The following is a 22,197-nucleotide window of genomic DNA, read 5'->3' as shown; positions in this document are numbered from 1 at the left end:
TTGTTCTTTATAATAGTCTCTACCATTTTGCATGGCACCAACGTCAGGCTCACCGGTCTATAATTTCCTGGATCTCCTCTGGAACCTTTTTTAAATATCGGTGTTACGTTGGCCACCCTTCAATCATCCAGTTCCATGCTCGATTTTAAAGATAAATTACATATTACTAACAATAGTTCCGCAAGTTAATTGTTCAGTTCTATCAGTACTCTGGGATGAATACCATCCGGTCCAGATTTGCTACTCTTCAGTTTGTCAAATTGCCCATTACATCCTCCAGGTTTACAGAGATTTCATTCAGTTTCTCCAACTCGTCAGCTTCAAATACCATTTCTGGCACCAGTGTCTCTCCCAAATCTTTTTCGGTGAAGACCGAAGCAAGGAATTCATTTAATCTCTCTGCTATGGCTTTGTCTTCCCTGATTGCCCCTTTTACCCCTCAGTCATCAAGAGGTCCAACCAATTCTTTTGCCAGCTTCTTGCTTTTAAGAGGGGGATTGTGATGGCAGGGGGATGTGTTTGGGGGAGCTTCAGGAGGAGGGTTGTATATGGGGTAGGCTTCAATGGAAAGGAGGGGGAGATTAATCTTTTTATGGCTAGCTCCTTTAAGCATTGGGCTCAAATTAGCTGCCTGATGCTCCTGAATGAATAATGCAGCTTGCAAGATTGATCACAAGCTACATTATTCGTGCACCGTATGAGTCACTAACCTGAGATATTGCAGGTTAATTACCCCCACTGTTAATTAAGGTAAGGCAAAAGCTTGACTTACCAGATATTGATACCTACCCTCCCCTTAAGTTTATAAAATTCATTACTTACATCTAACTGCTGTTGGGGGAAAGCTTTGGGGTCAGTGTGTTTATCTTATCACCCTTGGGTAGATAGACCTTTTCTGTTTATTAATTGTGATTATTGGTCACATTTTGGATTGGGAGCACAGGTTTTGCTCACTTCTCTTTGGAAGACTTTCAATGATTGAGAAACTCATTCACCCTTGGGAGTAGGTTTTACCTTCGGGAACTACTCTGTCTTTTGGTGAGTTAATACTCTGAGAATCTCTCCTTCACACAAAAAAACATTTTCATAAAAGAATTTCTTTTTTTTTATGTATTAGTTGTAGAGTGTCTTACTACTCGTATCCTCCCTGAATATTGATATTACTCTGGTTTGTGTTTTGGATCTGTAGTTTTTATACCAGAGAATTGCATTTATAGTGCTTCCAATTTAATGCAGGTCAGTGTAGTTGCCCCTCATGTTGATTCTGACACTGTTGTAGCTACTGTAAAAGAGCCCACCCTGCATTTAAGTGTCAAAGTGGTGGACCCATGGGTGGGGGGGCAGTTGCGAGGAGGAGGTGCTGGTAGACAGGGTTTGGGATCAAAAGGCCCCTTCCCCCATTATGCTTTCAGGTTTGAGTAGGTGGTTGACTAGGTATCCAAATGTTGTGGACGCTTATTTAATTTGGGGTGGGTTTTTGGAAGGGTTTCTCATCCCTTTTGAAGGTCCATCATTGTCTCATCGGTGTAAGAGTTCAATATCAGTGTTGCGGCACCCCAAAGTGGTTAGAGATAAATTATCAAAGGAACTGCATCTGGGATGTATAGTGGGACCATTTGCAGGACTTCCATTAGATGATTTTGTAGTGTCTCCATTGGGTGTCATACCTAAAAAAGATCCTGGTACTTACCAGCTGATTCATAATTTATCACATCCGGAAGGTCATAGTGTTAATTCATTTATTGATCATGATTTGTTTATGGTGCAGTATGCTAGTTTCGAACAGGCCATTCAATTGCTAAAATGTTTGGGAGTTGGTGATTTGATGGGTAAGGTGAATATCGAGACAGCATTTTGTTTACTGCTGGTACATCCCACGTCATTTCATTTGCTTGGATTTCAATTTGAGGATAGTTTTTATTTTGATAAATGTGTGCCCATGGGGTGTTCGATTTCCTGCACTTATTTTGAATACTTTTCCTCATTTTTACATTGGGTAGTTGTGCAGGACAGTGGGATGGATTCAGTTATGCATTATCTTGATGAATTTTTGTTTGTGGGACCTAGTAATTTGGGCCAGTGTGCTACCTTGATGTCTGCTTTTCGTTGTGTGGCAGAGAAGTTGGGTGTTCCTCTTGCATCAAATAAGACTGAAGGACTGACTACTACTTTGATTTTCTTAGGAATTGAATTGGATTCTGTAAAAATGGAATCTCACCTGCCTAGGGAAAAAATTGTAGCACTGTGAGCAGAGATTAACTTAGTTTATTGTAAGCATAACATTATGCTGAAAGAAATTCAATCATTTTAATTTTATTATTTTTGTACCCTGCGCTTTCCCACTCATGGCAGGCTCAAGGCGGTAGGCAATAGAGGGTTAAGTGACTTGCCCAGAGTCACAAGGAGCTGCCTGTGCCGGGAATCAAACTCAGTTCCTCAGGACCAAAGTCCACCACCCTAACCACTAGGCCACTCCTCCACTCATAAATTCAATCATTAGTCGGTCATTTTAATTTTGCTACCAGAGTCATTCCCATGGGGCATGTATTTTCTAAGGTTGGCGTTGTTGTCAACTGGTTTGCGTTGATCATATTTTTGTGTACGTTTAACAAAGGGGGTGAGAGAGGACTTGCGTATTTGTCAGCAATTTTTGGCATCATTTAATGGGGTATGTGTTTGGCAAGAAGCAGTTGTGTCCACTGTTGATTTGCAATTATACACAGATGCGTCTGGGGGATTTGGGATATATTTTGGTGGTTCTTGGTGTGCGGAACCTTGGCCCCAATGGTGGAAAGTGGATGTTTGGTGTTCTAATATTGCCTTATTGTAATTGTTTCTGGTGTGGGTGGCGTTGGGTTTATGGGGTGATAGATTGTGTAATCGTCGTATTGTCGGATTGTGTGGTCCCTTATCCTTCCTAGAAGAGTGTGGAAAGGAGCAAATAACCCTTTGGATATTGAGCATTTACATCATAGAGTGAATGCTGAAATTTCTAAATTTATATGTAGGTGGAGGGGGGGGGGGGGGGGGTTGGTGTTAGTTCATGATCTTATACAGTATCTGCTGATTATGTTGGACTTTACCATAATGATGGGGTGCATCCTTCTAAGATTGGCCTTGACATTTTTATTAGTACTATTCAGGATTTGTTGGAAGAGTGTTTGAAGATGGATTTGGCCGCAGCATTAAATGAGGGGGAGTGGTGACAAGGTATAATCTGTTACCTCTTATGGCAGGATTTGAGGACAGAAAAGAGGCTCCAGATGCGATGAAGTTAATGTTTTGTTAAAAGATATTTGATTACAAGAGTAACTCATGGGTGGAACCTCCACGAGTGAACTGTGGCTTGATAGTACCGTGAGTCACATGGACTGAAGGAGGGTAATTGGAGATAAGGTACGGAGCTAGTTTCATTACCAAATAGCTCCGAATTGTTTAAAACCACTCTGGGAATGCCAACATTGTACTGGAAGAAGTTAATGTATTGTGTTAAAGTTAAAGTAATATAAAAGAATTATATATGTTTAATAAAGCTGTGGCCAAATTTGTGTCAATAAAGATTGGTAGCGTTGTTTGTTGAAGTTAGGTGAAGGATAGAAATCTTAATGACTATGTGTGAATGTCAATGTTATGCATGGTCTAGCACTTTTATGCTACTTATATGATCATTTCCATTTTCCTAAAGTGCAGAGGACTAGACGTTAAGGAGGTATATATTTTATTTTTCCATCAGTCAAGGGAAAAAGGAGATTACACCTATTTGAACTGACTTTGGCATTCTAGGCAGCCAGAAATTGGAAAATATTAAGGGATATTTTAACTCTGCTTTATCTTATTCTGACTTTAGAAAAAAATGTTAAAACCTTATTGTTTCAAAAATATGTTCTGACTCCCACTTTCTGATTTGATCTGACGCAATTTACTGTTTTTTCCCAGAGGTCTGTCTCTGGTTTCTTAGATTATGTTACCTACTCTGAACTGTTAAGGTATAAGCAGGGTAAAAGACTAGTTTATTATTATTATTATTATTATTATTATTATTATTATTAACCTGAGGTTCAAAAGTGAGAAAGGAATCCAAAATTACACAAAGGACTTAAAGAACCAAGGAGGAAGTTGGGGATGACACAATGACTTTCACTGGGCAAACTTGATGTCGAACCAATCTTTATTAAAGAAGCACCACTAAAGGACCTGACACGGGACCTTGTTTCGGCGGATAGGACCACATACCTCAGAGGTCAAAAACACTGTAGATTACAACTGCAATGTAACCAGTGTGGGTCACTAAGAACAGTAACACATCAAGCTTTCTGGATTAATAATTAAATTGGAAAATGGTTGGAAAAAAACAAAAATATCCACAACATGCCACTAAAGGCAGCCAAAAGCAACGTGTCATGTCCTGTAGTGGTGCTTCTTTAATAAAGATTGGTTCGACATCAGGCTTGCCCACTGGAAGTCATTGTGTCTTTCCCTACTTCCTCCATGATTCCTTGGGTACATCGTAGGGTTTTTCTTCCTGTATTCTGTTGTGTGTCACCAATGACTTGAGGGACATTTGTCCAATACACGATGACAAGATAAAAGTTTCTGTAAAACAAAGACTGACTAATTGAAGTAAGCGATAGTTGGTCTCTTTTGAGATCAATAGGAATAGTTTCCATCATGTTAGAAAAAAAATTGACTAAATCCTGAAGAGAAGGGTGAGAATTGTAAGACATGATTGCAAGTTCTGATGTTGCTGTGAGATTATGTACAAGCTGAAACAATTTTTTGTGCTCTGTAAACTATCAATTTCATTAGAATAGTATATTTTTTTGGCTTTGACAACATTGTACTTATAGGCCTTTACTGCGAGTTTAGCAGAGAGATTTAAACTTTTTTGCCAATTTCTTTCCAGGTGTCTACAATTTTGCTTCTGCTGTCTTAGAGAATCAGTGAACTAAGCAGGGCTTTTTTTGAGGGCGTACTTGGGGGTACTGAGTACCAGCACCTTTTCCATTGTCTGCTAAAATTGACCCATGATCCCCAATTTTTAATGAAAGAGCTCAGGCTCTACACACCAATTCTGCCTTGTCATAGATTCTGTGACTGGTTGCAGGGGGCCTGGCTATTGTGGGGTGGATCCCTCAGAGATCACCCCACCCCTGAAAGGTGGCCTGGCATTTGAGTCCCAGCACCTTTTTTGCTAGAAAAAACACACTGGAACCAAGGCATAGGTTCAGTAGATCACACTTTCTTCTCTTTTAAAGGGGCAATAGTCTAAAGAGTATCAATAACATGATTCCAATCTGATTTCATAATGAATGTTATCTCAAGTAGAGGATAACAGTTATTTGCATTCTATATCTGTGTGCTATGGATAAAGGATCTTCTTCTTCTTGTAGGTAGGACAAATGGACTAGGCTGAGAATGATCAAAAAAGACGTGAGAATAGAATTTCATCTTTGACTTATATACCTATGGGCGTCTCAGCATTTAACACCAGCTGATTTTTAGCGCAAGCTAAAAACGCTAGCACTGCTTTGTAAAAGACGCTCTTAATTATTACTAATACGTGATTTTAATATTCATTTTTATGAGTTGTTAACACAAAGGGGCCCTTTTACTAAGCTGCGGTAAGCACTAATGCATGCTTACTTCATCTTAAAATGGTGTACTGTGGGGTTAGTGCAGTGGCCTGAGACCCAAGGATAACAGGGTTCCATTCCCATTGCAGCTCTGTGAGCCTAGGCAAGTCACTTAATGCTCCATTGCCCCAGGTATAAAATAAGTACATGTATATAATATGTAAACCACTTTGATTGTAACCACAGAAAGGAGGTACATTTCCCTGAAGGAGCAGCTACAAAGATATAGGAAGGAGATCATTGAGGCCAAAAATCAGTTTATATCTGAACACTTATTTGAAGAGAGTGATAGATGTTGATTTATTAAGGAAATTTATATAGGTACCGGCCTCTAATTTGGTAGGGGGCTGTGAATAGACTATAGCTCAGTTTAGTATGTTCTTTCAGAAGAAGTTTTAGGAGCTTAGAGATTTTATGGGTTGGGCTCTTAAGACAGTGGTTTTCAACCCAGCTCTCAGGGACCACCCGGCTAGACAGGTTTTAAGGCAGTGGCGTAGCTAAGGGTGAGTCTGGATGGGCACAGGCCCACCCATTGTTGCCCCAGGCCCACCCAGTCAGCAGCCCATAAGGCCCCCAAAACTCTTCAGTGGCAGTGCCTTACTACTCTCTCTCCCTCTTCACTAGTGGCCTAGCATCTGCCCGTCTCTCTCTGGAATCCCCCCTCCTAGTCTACCTCAGAGCTACTTCCGGCGGCAATTCCTATAGGCATCCTGCGCCGGCCCTGCAGGATGCTCTCTATTATGTCCTTCCATCAATGATGTCACTTCTTGTTTTTTGGGTGGGAATGTAGTAGAGAGAAACCTGCAGGGCCAGTGCAGGTTGCTTACAGGAATTGCGACAGGCAACGGCTCTGAGGTAGGACCGGGGGAGAGGGTGCAGAGAGAAACAGACAGATGTTGGGTCATTAAAAAAAACACTATATTGTATGTATGTACAGGGGTGGGGGTGGGAAGGGCCCACCCAGGTTAACTCTGTGCCCATCCAAAATGGTAGGTCTGCCTACGCCCCTGTTTTAAGGGTACCCACAATGAATATGCATCAGAGAGATTTGTATGAAATGGAGTAAATGCATGTTAATACATCTCATGCATATTACATAGTAACATAGTAACATAGTAGATGACGGCAGAAAAAGACCTGCACGGTCCATCCAGTCTGCCCAACAAGATAACTCATATTTGCTGCTTTTTGTGTATACCCTACTTTGATTTGTACCTGTGCTCTTCAGGGCACAGACCGTATAAGTCTGCCCCGCACTATCCCCGCCTCCCAACCACCAGCCCCACCTCCCAACCACCGGCTCTGGCACAAGCAGAGACCGTATAAGTCTGCCCAGCACTATCCTCACCTCCCCACCACCAGCCCTGCCTCCCAACCACCGGCTCTGGCACAGACCGTACAAGTCTGTCCAGCACTATCCCCGTCTCCCAACCACCATTCCCCGCTTCCCACCACCGGCTCTGGCACAGACCGTATAAGTCTGCCCAGCCATATCCCCACCTCCCAACCACCGGCTCTGGCACAGGCAGAGACCGTCTGCCCAGCACTATCCTCACCTCCCCACCACCAGCCCTGCCTCCCAACCACTGGCTCTGGCACAGACCGTACAAGTCTGTCCAGCACTATCCCCGCCCTCCCAACCACCAGTCCCGCTTCCCACCACCGGCTCTGGCACAGACCGTATAAGTCTGCCCAGCCCTATCCCCACCTCCCAACCACCAGCCCCGCCTCCCGATCTTGACTAAGCTCCTGAGGATCCATTCCTTCAGCACAGGATTCCTTTATGCTTATCCCACGCATGTTTGAATTCCGTTACCGTTTTCATTTCCACCACCTCCCGCGGGAGGGCATTCCAAGCATCCACTACTTTCTCTGTGAAAAAATACTTCCTGACATTTTTCTTGAGTCTGCCCCCCTTCAATCTCATTTCATGTCCTCTCGTTCTACCACCTTCCCATCTCCGGAAAAGGTTCGTTTGTGGATTAATACCTTTCAAATATTTGAACGTCTGTATCATATCACCCCTGTTTCTCCTTTCCTCCAGAGTATACATGTTTAGATCAGCAAGTCTCTCCTCATATGTCTTGTAACGCAAATCCCATACCATTCTCGTAGCTTTTCTTTCCACCGCTTCAATTCTTTTTACATCCTTAACAAGATACGGCCTCCAAAACTGAACACAATACTCCAGGTGGGGCCTCACCAACGACTTATACAGGGGCATCAACACCCCCTTTCTTCTGCTGGTCACACCTCTCTTTATACAGCCTAACAACCTTCTAGCTACTGCCACCGCCTTGTCACACTGTTTCGTCGCCTTCAAATCCTCAGATACTATCACCCCAAGATCCCTCTCTCCGCCCGTACCTATCAGACTCTCCCCGCCTAACACATATGTCTCCCGTGGATTTCTACTTCCTAAGTGCATCACTTTGCATTTCTTCGCATTGAATTTTAATTGCCAAACCTTAGACCATTCTTCTAGCTTCCGTAGGTCCTTTTTTCATGTTTTCCACTCCCTCCGGGGTGTCCACTCTGTTACAGATCTTAGTATCATCCGCAAATAGGCAAACTTTACCTTCTAACCCTTCGGCAATGTCACTCACAAATATATTGAACAGAATCGGCCCCAGCACCGATCCTTGAGGCACTCCACTACTTACCTTCATTGGGAAAACACAACTGGCCAACTGGTCCCTGAGGACTGGGTTGAAAACCCAGTTTTGTACTAATGAGCATATATATTGGGATGTAAGAAACTTCAAGGTATTCAGGATGAGGCTGAGGGTTTGGAATTAAAATAAACTCTAGTTAGGTTTTCAATTAGTGTCATTAGGGGAGGTGGAAGACAAATCCTGATCACTGGATCTGTTTCCGACAGGTAGCTTGAAGGAGTACTAATAAGATTCTGTTCGGTTCTTGCTTAGTATAGAAAATACCTCTCTCCAGCAGGGTTTTCAACCCCAGGAGCTAAAGCATGCTGTTGTGCAATCTATTTTTAAGGGTGGCAAATAATAATATTCAATGTACTTAGGACAAAGGAAATGTTATTCTTTTGATCCTGTTAGATCTTACAGCAGCTTTTGATACAATTAGAGGGGCATAATCGAACGTTGCCAGCAAAATAGTTCATCGGCGATCTATTTTGGCGGCAGCGCAACAGCTGGACGGAACCGTATTATCGAACAAGATGGCCGGCCATCTTTTTTTTTCGATAATATGGTTTAGCCCGGCCAAATGCAAGAGTTCGCTGGGTTTGAGATCGCAGGTTTTGTTTTTCAGCGATAATGGAAACAAAATGCCGGCCATCTCAAACCCGGCGAACTCCAAGGCATTTGGTCATGGGAGGAGCCAGCATTTGTAGTGCACTGGTTCCCCTGACATGACAGGACACCAACCAGGCACCCTAGGGGGCACTTCTAAAAATGTTTAAAAAATACACAAATAGCTCCCAGGTGCATAGCTCCCTTATCTTGGGTGCTGAGCCCCCCAAATCCCCCCCAAACCCACTCCCCACAACTCTACACCATTACCATAGCCCTTATGGATGAAGGGGGGCACCTAAATGTGGGTACAGTGGGTTTTGTGGGGGTTTGGAGGGCTCAACACTTAGCACCACAAGTGTAACAGGAAGGGGGGATGGACCTGGGTCTGCCTGCCTGAAGTGCACTGCACCCATTAAAAACTGCTCCAGGGTCTTGCCAGGGCTGCCGAGAGACTGGGCCAGGCCCGGGACAAGGCCGCCCCTGGGCCCCCCCACCCGAGGTCGCCGGGCCTCCCTCCACCCGCCACGGAGCCCTCTCTCCACCCCTGGGCCCTCTGTACTGACCTTAAGTGCCTCACCTTCGAAAGCTCAGCAAGCAGCAGCAGACCACTCCTTCCTTCTGTGTCCTGCCCTCACAGAAGTTACGTCAGGCGAGGGCGGGACACGGAAGGAAGGAGTGGTCTGCCGCTGCTTGCTGCGCCTTCGAAGATGAGGCGCTTAAATTCAATACCAGGGAGCGACGGAGGGCGGGTGGGCCGGACTGCGGTGGTGCGCCGGCCCCCCCCCCCCCCGGAGGCTCGGGCCCGGGGAATTTTGTCCCCCCTCTCGGCGGCCCTGGGACTTGCATACTGCTGTCAGGGAGCTGGGTATGACATTTGAGGCTGGCATATAGGCTGGTAAAAAAAGGTTTTTATTTTTATTTTTTTCGTGTGGGAGGGGGCTGGTGACCACTGGGGGACTACGGGGAGGTCATCCCCCATTCCCTCTGGTGGTCATCTTGTCAGTTGGGGCACCTTTTTGAAGCTTGGTTGTGAAAATAAAAGGACCAAGTAAACCCGGCGAAATACTGATTAACGCCGCTTTTTTTTTCCATTATCCGCGAAAGCTGGCCATCTGGTAGCCACCCCCATGCCCGCCCATGTCCCACCTTCGCTACACCGCTGACACGCCCCCCTGAACTTTCACCGGCGTGGCAACAGGAAAGCGGCAATGGTGTAAAAAAAAACGCTTTCAATTATACCGATTTCGCCGCTTTTGAGGGATCGCCGGCCATCTCCTGATTTATGTCGGAAAATGGTCGGCGATCATTTTCGAAAATAAGCCTGTTAATCATCAACTGTTTTTTAAAAAAGTTAGAAGATTGGGAATTAGTGCCTCAGTTTTATCATGAATTACTTCTTTTTTGTCTGATAGATTACAGCAGGTGTACTGGAATGGCCAGGTCTCTGATTATTTTTCTTTCCAATGTCAACTTCCACAGGGTTCAGTATTGTCTCCATTATTTTTTTAATTCATATTCCTTCAGTTCTGTAATGATTACATTTGGCATTTCATGCCACTTATATGCTGATGATGTGAAAATATTGATGGAGTTGGGTAATGATCATGAAAAACGTTGGTTAAGTGCCACTGAAAATGACCTGTTAACCTCAAACAAGTGATTTAACTGGCAAGGAGCCATTTCTGGCCAGTTAAATCACTTTGAATATCAATCCCAAAGTTTTTTAAAACCTATGTTCTTGTAGGAGAACATAAGAACATAAGCGTTGCCATACTGGGATAGACCGAAGGTCCATCAAGCCCATTATCCTGTTTCGAACAGTGGCCAATCCAGGTTACAATTACCTGGCAAGATCCCAAAACAGTACAACAGATTTTATGCTGATTATTCTAGAAATAAGCAGTGGATTTTTCCAAGTCCATCTTAATAATGGCTTATGAACTTTTCTTTTAGGAAATTATCCAAACCTTTTTTAAACCCTGCTAAGCTAACTGCTTTTACTATATTCTCTGGCAACAAATTCCAGAGTTCAATTACACGTTGAGTGAAGGGAGGCAACAAATTACAGAGTAATTACATATTGAATGAAGGGAGGGAAGGGTTGAGAGAGAGATTGGGTAGACTTTGGGTTATTAAGGAAGAATGTTTATTTATATTTATTTGCATTTGATATAGTGCTTACTTTAGTGCACAGGTAAAAGCAGTGCACAATGTCATCTGTTGTACCCAAAGTTTTTGTGGGTAGTCCTCTTGAGTTCTTGCAAAGAACGCATATGGCTTATTATTTTATTGTAACTTGCTTCAAGCTTATTGGTGACATGTGTAATCAAATTTTGTAAGGTAGATGGTGCCACTTATATGCATAAGTTGCAACATTGTAGCACATTTCTACATATGTGCAAAGTCCTAACTGATGCCACTTTTTTGAATCTTTTCTTTTATAAAATAGTTTCTTTTGTTGCGTGTCCTACCAAATATATGCATGGGTTTTTTGGTAACACTGAGCCTTTTCTAAACCTTGAAGGGATTTTAAACATATATGGGCCTAAAGTTTTCCTATCTAGACTTTATCCCCCAGATTGTATATAGGTTGCCTCAAAATTCGGTGTCCAAATTTGGGTATGAATTCCAAGTGTGTGCATAAACTAATTAGTCAATTAGGCACTAACAACCAATTATTGACGTTAATTGGCACTTAATTGGAAGCAATTAGAATTTACACATGCATGTCTATGCCCAATAATCATGTGCACCTAAATTTCATAGCATGCAGATCAAAAGGGGGTGTGGCTATGGGAGCAGCATGAGTGAGTTGGGGTGTCCTCAGAAATTAGGTGTGATGTTATAGAATACCTGGATTTATGTGCCCAACTGTCAGCAGTTGGGCACAAGGTTTTACACCAGGTTTCAGCAGGCATGAAACCTTGCACCCAGAGTTGGGTGCAGTAATCCATGCTAAGTGCTGTTCTTTAAAGGTTGATTAGTGCTAAACGACCTTTATAGAATTGGCACTTAACATGGATTTTAATGGCACCTAATTTAGGGCACCATTTACTGAATCTGGCCCTGTATACAAAGTTATCTCACTGTGTCTTCAATGATGTTCTCCAGAAAGTGAATCTGCATTTATACTCTATGTGTTTGTTTCCATTTTAGGTTATTCATATGGTGCTTTTAGAGAAAAAAGCCAAAATGAGGAAATGCCGATCTTTGCTATTATTGGCAGCCCTTTATCTCTTCCTCTCTAGTGTTCCCAGACTTCATGCCCAGTCAGGTAAGACTCTCTCATCTGGGGATGTCTCTGTGACCTGGAGAAATGAATGAGGAGGACAGACAGTGAGTGACATATATAGCAATCTTCATTTGCCTAGAGTTGAGTACAAGTGTCTTTTGAGTTTCCTGCAAGGTTTTCTGTTCGTGTATCACGCAAGCTGGAATTGGACGCAGTGTTTGCAGATCTATCCCATGCATATTCACTAGTAACATCCTGAAAATTAAATTTGCTGAATATGAAGGGGAATCTGACAGCCAGTTTGAGCACCTATTAAATATCTCTTATTATCTCGGATGAACTAGTAACTTTTCTGATGCCTAAGTTTCTTTGCAGCTATGCTCACTGAACAATTAAACTAAGGCAACCAGCAAGATCCATGGCATAAAAGATGACTTGATCTACTTCTGATTTTGCTCCATAGCATATACGAACTTGTGCTTCTACTTTTGATCCTTTCAGTTTGAAATGGATTGATTTAATTATAATATCCTATGTTTAGCAAAACATCTGAAGTAACTAATCATGAGGTAATCAAGTCTGGATGTAATGATAATGGTTCAATTTTTATGTTTAAAATATATTTCTGGGAAAGTGATAAAAGGATTGGTATTTGTGGACTGCCGCTTAAGTATAGGAATACAATATATAGGGTGACACTGATTTTAGAAGTAAAATTCAGAGCCTGTGCTGGTGAATGGCCTAACAGGTGAAGGGCAATTCTATAAACTAGGCACTTACATTTACACACCCATTATCCCCCGGATTCTATATAGCATGCCTAGAGATCTGTGCCAAAATCCTAGCATACTCTATAACAATGTGCATAACTTAATTGGCTTAACAAGCTAATCAGCATTGATAACAGCTCTTAACAAGCAATAATGAGCACTAATTGGTAATAATTAGAATTTACACGCACAACTCACTAAGCGCATTCTGTAATGCAGTGGGCCTAACTTTTAATGTATGCAGGCAAAAAGGGGCATGGTTATGGGCAGGGAAATGGGCATTTCATGGGTTTTCCGAAATGTCCATTCATACTACTATTACTACTACTACTACTTATCATTTCTATAGCGCTACAAGACATATGCAGTGCTGTACACTTGAACATGAAGAGACAGTCCCTGCTCGACAGAGCTTACAATCTAATTAGGACAGATAGGACAAATAAGAGATAAGGGAATAACTAAGGTGGGAATGATAAAATATGGGTACTTAAAAAAGTGAGTAAGGGTTAGGAATTAAAAGCAGCATCAAAAAAGTGGGCCTTTAACCTAGATTTGAAGATAGCCAGAGTTGGAGCTTGACGTATTGGCTCAGGGAGTCTATTCCAGGCATATGGTACAGCAAGATAAAAGGAACGAAGTCTGGAGTTAATGGTGGAGGAGAAGGGTGCAGATAAGAGAGATTTACCCAGTGAACGGAGTTCCCGGGGAGGCGTGTAGGGAGAGATAAGAGTGGAGAGGAGCTGCAGAGTGAATGCACTTGTAAATCAATAAGAGGAGTTTGAACTTTATGCGGAAATGGATAGGGAGCCAGTGAAGCAGTGGTGTTCCTAGCCTGGCTGACACCCAGGGCGGATCGCCGATGCGCCCCCCCCCCCAGGTGCAGCGCGGCTCCCCCCCCCCGGCAAAACTACACCCCCCCGGGTGCATTTTTACCTGCTGGGGGGGGTGCCGCATGCCTGTTAGCTCCGAGTCCGCTCATTCCCTCCCTGCTGCTCCCTCTGCCCCGAAACAGGAAGTAACTTGTTCCACGCAGAGGGAACAGCAGGGAGGGAACGAGCGGACTCAGAGCCAACAGACGCGCGGCACCCCCCCAGCGGCGTGCACCCGGGGCGGACTGCCCCCACCTTGGTAAACCACTGCAGTGAAGTGACTTGAGGAAAGGGCTAATATGAGCATAGCGACACTGGCAGAATATAAGTCGTGCAGCAGAATTTTGAACAGATTGAAGAGGAGAGAGATGTCTAAGTGGGAGACCTGTAAGAAGCAAGTTGAAATAGTCTAAGCGAGAGTTGATAAGATTGTGGATAAGGGTTCTGGTAGTGTGCTCAGAAAGGAAAGGGCGAATTTTGGTGATATTATAGAGAACGAAACGACAGGTTTTAGCAGTCTGCTCAATATGTGCAGAGAAGGAGAGAGAGGAGTCGAAGATGACCCCAAGGTTATGAGCATAGTTATAGAATATGGCCCAGTGCACCTAAATCTACGTGCTGAGATTCACGCTATGTTTTCATTGATGTAAATGGAGGTGCATAGTTTTAGGCACTGAGATATCAATTAAGCATACTCTATATACCGCACCTAAACCTAGGCACCACTTTTAGAATATGTTTAGTCAGCACTGATTTCTGCACCAATTTTTAGGCGCCATGTATAGAATCTCCCCCTAGAAAACTAGCATATACGCATGTAGGTGTGCACTTATGCATGTATATGTCATTGTGCTGCCTAAATTATATTCTGAAAATACATAACAATCTTGCATAGCATGTATTAAGCAAAAGGAGCATACACATGGGCGGAGCATAGGTGGGACATAAGTGGGGCTCCTACCTACGCTCATAACTTACAGAACACTGTAAGTTACACCTATCCTGCATTTAGGCGTCCACAAGTACACCAGCTCTATGGCTGATGTAAATGCAGGCACCTAAATGTTAGATGCACCGCTGGAATTCTATAATGGAATCTAGGTATCTAGGTTCCATTATAGAATAGGCTTCTACCACCCACCCTCGGAGCACCTAACTGGAGACTCACAGTTTTAGAATTGCCCATAGTGACATGCACTGACTATACAAAGAATATATCTTCATCTGTCTATAACATTCTGTCTGTCACAGGGAATCCCTACTACACTTTTATAAGTGTGGTAGATGGGTTAAGGGAGACAAAAACTTAAGAAGAATGTCCCCTGACATTGAGACAAGCAAAAGGTAAATGTTAAGAGTAGACTATAAATAGAATGAAATAAAGATTTGGAATAAGGGTAAATTCTGGAGAAACTCAAAAACAATGCCTTTTTTTTTCAAGATGTAAAAAATGATGGTGGTGCTGCTACAGATATAATATTTCTAGTGGATTCTTCTTGGAGTATTGGAAAGGAACATTTCAATAGGGAAATGTTAGATTCTGGAAGAAATTATTTCCATTGTGCCCTGGTTCAGTACAGTGGAAACCTGTGTTCAAGTTAACCAGGATGTTCTTTTTCATATATGGAATATCTCTTATATGGGGAAAGACACTAGTACTGGCAGAGATTTAGAGTACCTAATGGAAAACCACCCAATTAAACAAGCTGGGAACAGAACCATTAATGGAGGGGTGGTTCAAGATGATGTTGGCCCACCTTCTTCTGTGCTCAGATCTACTAATGTTAGCATGTTTGCAGTTAATGTGCAAAATGCAGAGGAAGAGGAATTAAAGGAAATAGCCAATGTACCCCTTAACAAGCCTATTTTCAATCTAAAGTGCAGGAGTAGCCTAGTGGTTAGTACAGCGGACTTTATCCTGGGGAACTGGGTTCAATTCCTACTGCAGTGCCTTGTGACTCTGGGCAAGTCACTTAACCCTCCATTGCCCCAAGTACAAATAAGTACCTGTATATACTATATAAATGGGTAAATTCTATGGTGCCAAAAACATTGGCGCTTGAAAAAAGTGCTATTCTACAAAATATGCTTAAAGTTAGGCAAGGTTTATAGAATAGCACTTATGTCCAGGAATCATGCTTAACTTTAGGCACAGCCATTTGCACCAACTAAAATGTGGTGCAAATACCCATACATAAATTTAGTCGTGGATGCCTTTATTCTCTAACTATGTATGTAACTTAAAAGAATGCCCCCGATCCACTCATGTCATGCCCATTCCCACACTCCCCTTTTTTGCGTATAAAATTTATGCGCAGATCTCATGCCTAAATTTACGCACATACATTTCAATTAAAACTAATCAGTGCCAATAATTGTTAAAACGTCAATTATCAGTGCTAATTAGGTTTTATTCAATTAAATTCATGCACAAATTGGGCGTGCACCCATTTTAGTGACATTTATAGAATTAGAGGAAACAGTTTCAAAATTCTATGTTGTGTTCATTATTTGCTGTTAGGTTCTATTTAAAAGAATGCTATTTGGTTAATACAGGGGTTTTATTATATATAAAAACTTTGTATTAAGGTTTAGATTATTGATCTCCGCTGTGAAAAAATTGCAAGATTGTGTTATAATTTTTTGAATACATGAAAAAATCTGCTGCCTTGACATATCATAATTAGGACAAACGTAGATATGCATATTTCTTAACTGCTGCCTTGAAGAGAGAAACTCATTGGGAAGCTGTAAGACCAACTAATACATTTCAAAAGGAGGTACACTGTAAATATTAGATGCAATGATATAACTGTATTATATAAACACAATTCAGACATCACCAAAATGAGGTGCTGCCTAATTAACTGGTGGTAAGTGGCTTTGTAGTTCTATGATATGTTAATTTATATAATCAATTTTTATATAATAATTTTTAATGCCATGGATATTATAATGCATGAATCAAAAGCTGGGAGAGAAATAAATCTTTTGTTAGAAACCACCAGTTACAGAAATCCAGAGCTCCAAATCCAAATCCAGAGCTATGTTTTCCTGACATATGTGAAATTTCATTTCTGTGTCTAATCTTACTGTTTCTTAGTTGTATGCACTAAGCATGTCCTCTGCTCTAGAATACTGTCTTGTTTCATCAAAATTTACCTCAATGCTACACTTTATGATGGTGATGACATAAATTATCCTGCATTCCTGTTTCATTCAGATGCTCGGTAAGGTTTATTTACCAAGCTGCAATAACATCGTGTACTATTGAAAATTTAAACATGGCATTTGCATACAAATTATGTGTAACATGCCAAATTAATGAGGTATGTTCCATGCAAATACATAAAAAGCAGTTAATTAATAGATAAAAAGTCTAGCATACATCACAATAAATGTCATGATCCACATTTAGTCATGCTACTTAATTATATCAGAGTGTAGGAGCAAGAAACTTAAGTTCCCACCTGGTGTGTCAGAAACAGCCACTCTTTCTAAGCATCCTATTAAGTGTCTCATCTGTAGTACACCCCCCCCCCCCCCGACAATCCTGCCCCTCACAGAAAAAGGTAAGACATCTCCACGATCCTACTTCTTGGCACTCCTATTTCATCCCTTTTTTACAGATCCCACTTCCTGCAGGAGGACTCCTTATTAAAAATAGGTTACAGCACTTTTCAGCTGGTCCTTTCCCAACCAATTGTGTCATCAAAATATCACGGACAAATCTGAGGCTCTACTTTGTGAAAAACTAGTATTGTTTTATATGACAGTGTCGGTTGGGGTAGAAGTGATCATAGCTCTAGGCAAAACACAAGCTACCATTTCAATATAAAATACATAGAAACATGTTTACAAAAGTGCAGCAGGTTTTTGCATTTACCATGCCTTAAAGTGCAAAACTGGCAGTGTGCCCAGCATCTGCCCTGCATGTAATATCTGCTAGTGTAATATATATGTAATATAAACCCTAATGCTGCCCCAAGTTTCAAAAAAAGAGGTCAAGCCCCTGTAGGTCATTAGTTCTCTCCCAGTCTCCCCTACCCCACCTCTACCCCCCTCATCCAATCCCCTCTGACCATCTGATTTCTCCCAAACTTGTGTTCCTCTGAACATCTAATCTCCCCAAAATATGACCCCCCTCCCCAGCAGAATCACTACAACATCAGAACCCCCAAACCCCCAAGCAGACCCCATCTTCACACAGCAGACCAACCTTGAGCAGGCCCTGACCTTTCCCCAACCCCAAACCTTTCCTGGGATTCACTGAGGGATTCTGTAGTAGTCTAGTGTCATGGGGCAGGATGCAGGTTTCAAAATTCATCAATGAACCATAGAGGTTGTCTCATGGTACTTCTAGGGATCTTACTTCCATACTAGGCAATTGTTCCTTATAGGGAAGGACAACCCCTAGCAATAGTGCCACAAGATTTTTGGAGTAGAGAGGGACTACTCTGGCCCCATGCCACTAGACCACCAAGGAAACCAAGGAGTCTGGGAGAAAGATGGTGGGGTCTGCTCTGGGGGGTGGGAGGCATATTCAGGGGACAGTGAGGGTCTGCTCCGGGGAGGGGGGTAGATTCTGAGGATGGGGGTACTGATATTGAGAGGTTCTGCTGTGAAGACATTGGATGTTGGAGGGATTGGATGCTTGGAAGGGGATTGAATGCTTGGGGGGGGAGGGAATTGGATGGGGGGGTATTATGGGGATAATCTGAAGGAGGCTGACCTGCTGTTGCCACAACAGTTTTATCTATGTTTAAACCTTACAGCAGCAGTCACGTTATATTTCTGGCAGTACGTGGCTGCACACAATCAGCATGCAGTACTGACCTGTGTGCTAATTGTCACAGTTAGTCGCTCCTCAGCTTTACCCTGTCATGCTCATGATGAACCATAACCTCTATGTTAATCATCTAGCATGTTGTTTTTGTTTGGTTGGTTGGTTTTTTACTCCACTGGCTGGTATTAACACACAATACTCATTAACATGGGTCTGTGCTAATGTCTATCATGCAGCAAAACCCATGCTACCTACTTAACATTAATTTAGTAAATAGGCTCCCAAAAGTTATATCACCTCGGTCATGTTGAAAGATATTTCTTCCACAGAATGAGAGAAATCTTTTTAACAGATATCAGTCCCCTTGATACTGTAGGTTTGCTTCTTAGAAAACCTATAACCATTATTTTATGGTTACTATCACTGAGGATGGATAATTATGTCAGCACAGTTTAAACACTCTGGATTTTAACATGATTCTGCATTTCTTGATTGAATAACTGCATTACTAGATTAACTTGTATTGATAAACAAATAGATATCCAGTAATAGTCACTGATCAAATTCAATCTGATACTAGTAAGGCTAATACAGGCTATTCTGAACTATCATACTGGATATTTTTTTCTATAGAATTAACTGCAAACTAATCTGGTGTTCATAAATGTAATTACTGAGGAAAGTCAATAATTACTCAGCATTTTATTCTTTAAATAAATTTATACATTATTAGATAATGATGCTGATCTAATGAAATTTCAATTAACAAATGTCATCTTCTGAAGGTTAATAAAACATTTTTATAAAACACTGTAAGGATAATTCTACAACAACGTACCAATATATAGGCACCAGAGAGTATATTTTATAAAGGAAAGTAGGCTCTTAGGTGTGAGCACTTTTGCCAACCACAGAGCTCCTATGAGTGTGTCAAAGTGTCAGTGATGCACATGTAACTTATAGTATTCTATAAGCATAAATGTGCACCCCATTCATGCTGCAAACAGATTCCTCCCATGTGCATGTCCCCCTGTAAAATGCACACTAATCACAGCTATGATTATATTTACAGAATAGTGAATGGGTGTATATTTGGCATATACATGCTGATGTTTTCTGAACATTTACACATGTAACTGGTGTGTAAATGTTAATGCTTACTTTATAGATTTACCTCTTTCATGCATAGATCTCTAAAGCACATCAGCTGTAAACAATATGTTACTTATTTTTAATTGGTTTGTCTTTCCTCTAAAATTAAAGAGCTGATGTGTTACAACCAGTGTGTTTCTTTCTAGCAAAAAAGTGCCGGTACTCAAATTCTAGGCCATCCTTCAGGGGTGGGGTGATCACTGAGGGACCCACTCCACAATAGGCAGACCTCCTGCAACCAGTCACAGAATCTATGACCAGGCAAAATTGGTATGTAGAGCCTGAGCTCTTTCATTAAAACGTGGGGCCCATGGGTCAATTTTAGCATACAATGGAAAAGGTGCCGGTACTCAGTACCCCCTCAAAAAAAGCCCTGGTTAGAACACAATTCTCGTGAAGAATCAGTTGGTTAAAACATGAAAGAATCAGTTAGAAAAGCAAAGCAAATGAATAAATGGAAACGTAAGATAGCCAACTCTCTTGAATCTGGGGCCCAACAACCCTCATTAAGGTTGTAGATGCAGGTGAAATGAAACTGCAAGAACATATTTGGCATTCTTTTTATGGAGAATCTCCTTTGTGCACCTTTGTTTTGTTGGTCTTAAAAAAAGAGCTCCTATCTGGTCATCACAAAATTACATCATACCACATCTCTGGCCATACTACAAGCCCTTATACTATATATGTTGGTGATAGCATCATACGTTTTTCAGAAACAATCATTTGATGCTTCAGTAGAGCTTAGTGACTTATGGGTTTCTCAGTTCCTAGGCAAAAATACTTTTTTTCTGGCAAATAATCTTAACAAATAGTAATAGAGAAAACACTGCTCCTGTTATTAGCACTATGAATTCCCACAGATCAAACCTAAAGTTGGGTCTCTTGTTCAGAGAGTATTTCAGTGGAGGTGATATGCTTAAAGTTATAAGAAAGGAAGATTTCAACTTTTGCAGTAGGTTATCCTGTCAGCCTTTAGTCATCAGATTCTTGTTTCCACTGGGAAGGAGATGAGGAGGAAATCTCAAGGGTAGTGACCAATACAAATTATTTAAAAAAAAACCTGAAATTTAAAAATATATATATTTTACATTTTATATACCAAGGTACTGACTGATTTGTTCTTTTTCTTAAATTTCAAAGCTTGGGTAAACCAACATGACTTCTACCAAAGAATTACAAAATATTCTATAGTCTCAAATATTTGACAATTTTTAAACTAAAATTCATTGCACTAACTTGGATTGATCTGTCAACCTAGGAATTACAAAAATATAAATTATTTGTATAAATTAATTTGGATTTAATTTACCACTTTCCTCTGAATATTGCATTGATGAGTTGTAATCATCTATATATATTAATTATAATATTTGGTCTGGTAGCTCCTGTTCAATCAGAATGCAGAACTTAAATGAAGAACACCACTGTCTTTCATGAATATGTGTTTAATATCTCTTACAGGGGTAACTGTGGACATTTATCATCTGGGCTAGTTATATTTTGTCTATTATGATTTAAATGCTTTCTCAAGGAGAGCATCTAGGAGGTGAGAGAAAAAAGGAATAACTTGTTAAAGACCCTGGCTAGCCAGGACACCTAAATATGAAGCAAAATACTACTAATAGCTGTTGGAAGGATAGCAGTGAAAAGTGCTTATAATATCCTCCATGCCCATATGCTGTTTTCTAGAGAGCCCGTATGGTGTCTATATATTGAAGTTTACTTTATTAACATAATGTTGAGATTGGTAATTAAAATAGTAAAAAATAAGTACCAGCTTAGAACCAGCAGTGGCTTCACCTTCCACTCCAGCTACAATGAAGAAAAGGAAACAAATTCAATAAAAACTCCAGTTGGCAACTAGAATATTAACTTGCTTACCTGATGTGTCCTAGCAGAAAATACCACTGGTGCAGATAACTGTTTTAGATTTCAGAAAGCATCTGTAAGTAGCCAAAAATTTTGCTTTACACAGACCAATTCACAGACTGAAAGCAGATTTCCAAAGAGACTTGCAGAATTTTAGTGGTCTAAATAGTAACTTGAACCTGCTAGGGCAGTGTTCCCCAAACCTTTGAAGCCCAAGGCATATCTGTATTAACAAAAAGGATGTGTGGCAAAGCATCCTTTATAGAGTAGGCAGTGTGGACATAAAGAGGGCTTATATTTGACATAATAAAACTAGGGAACTGATGAAAGGCTTACCAGAGGCTGGAAGAGCTAAAGGAAAGGCTTAGAAGAGGAGGAGATACTATATTCAATTTTGTTGCACAAATCAGAATTCAGCTATCCATCCCTAGGGAACTGGGTTCCATTCCCACTACAACTCCTTATGATGCTAGGCAAGTCACTTACCCTCCATTGTCCCAGGTTTAAATAAGTACTTGTATATACTATGTAAACTGCTTTGAATGTAGTTGCAAAAAAACACAGAAAAGCAGTATATTAAGTCCCTTTCACTTTTGTTACTGCGCTGCTGATTTTAA

The 22,197-nt window shown here is 41.3% G+C and overlaps 1 protein-coding gene across 1 annotated transcript in view; it reads left to right on the top strand.

Moving 5' to 3' along the window:
* The first annotated feature begins 12,059 nt into the window (after positions 1-12,059).
* COL6A3 (collagen type VI alpha 3 chain) overlaps positions 12,060-22,197 on the top strand; it is a 722,910-nt gene continuing 712,772 nt past the window's right edge. Inside the window, 1 exon segment of the mRNA XM_030209050.1 lies at positions 12,060-12,173. Coding sequence (XP_030064910.1) covers positions 12,065-12,173 — 109 coding nt within the window. The 5' untranslated portion in view covers positions 12,060-12,064.

The sequence above is a fragment of the Microcaecilia unicolor genome, chromosome 7 (genome assembly GCF_901765095.1).
Source record: "Microcaecilia unicolor chromosome 7, aMicUni1.1, whole genome shotgun sequence".
NCBI lineage: Eukaryota > Metazoa > Chordata > Amphibia > Gymnophiona > Siphonopidae > Microcaecilia > Microcaecilia unicolor.
The sequence above is the reverse complement of the archived record's forward strand: the minus strand, read 5'-3'. Positions and strand labels throughout refer to the sequence as shown.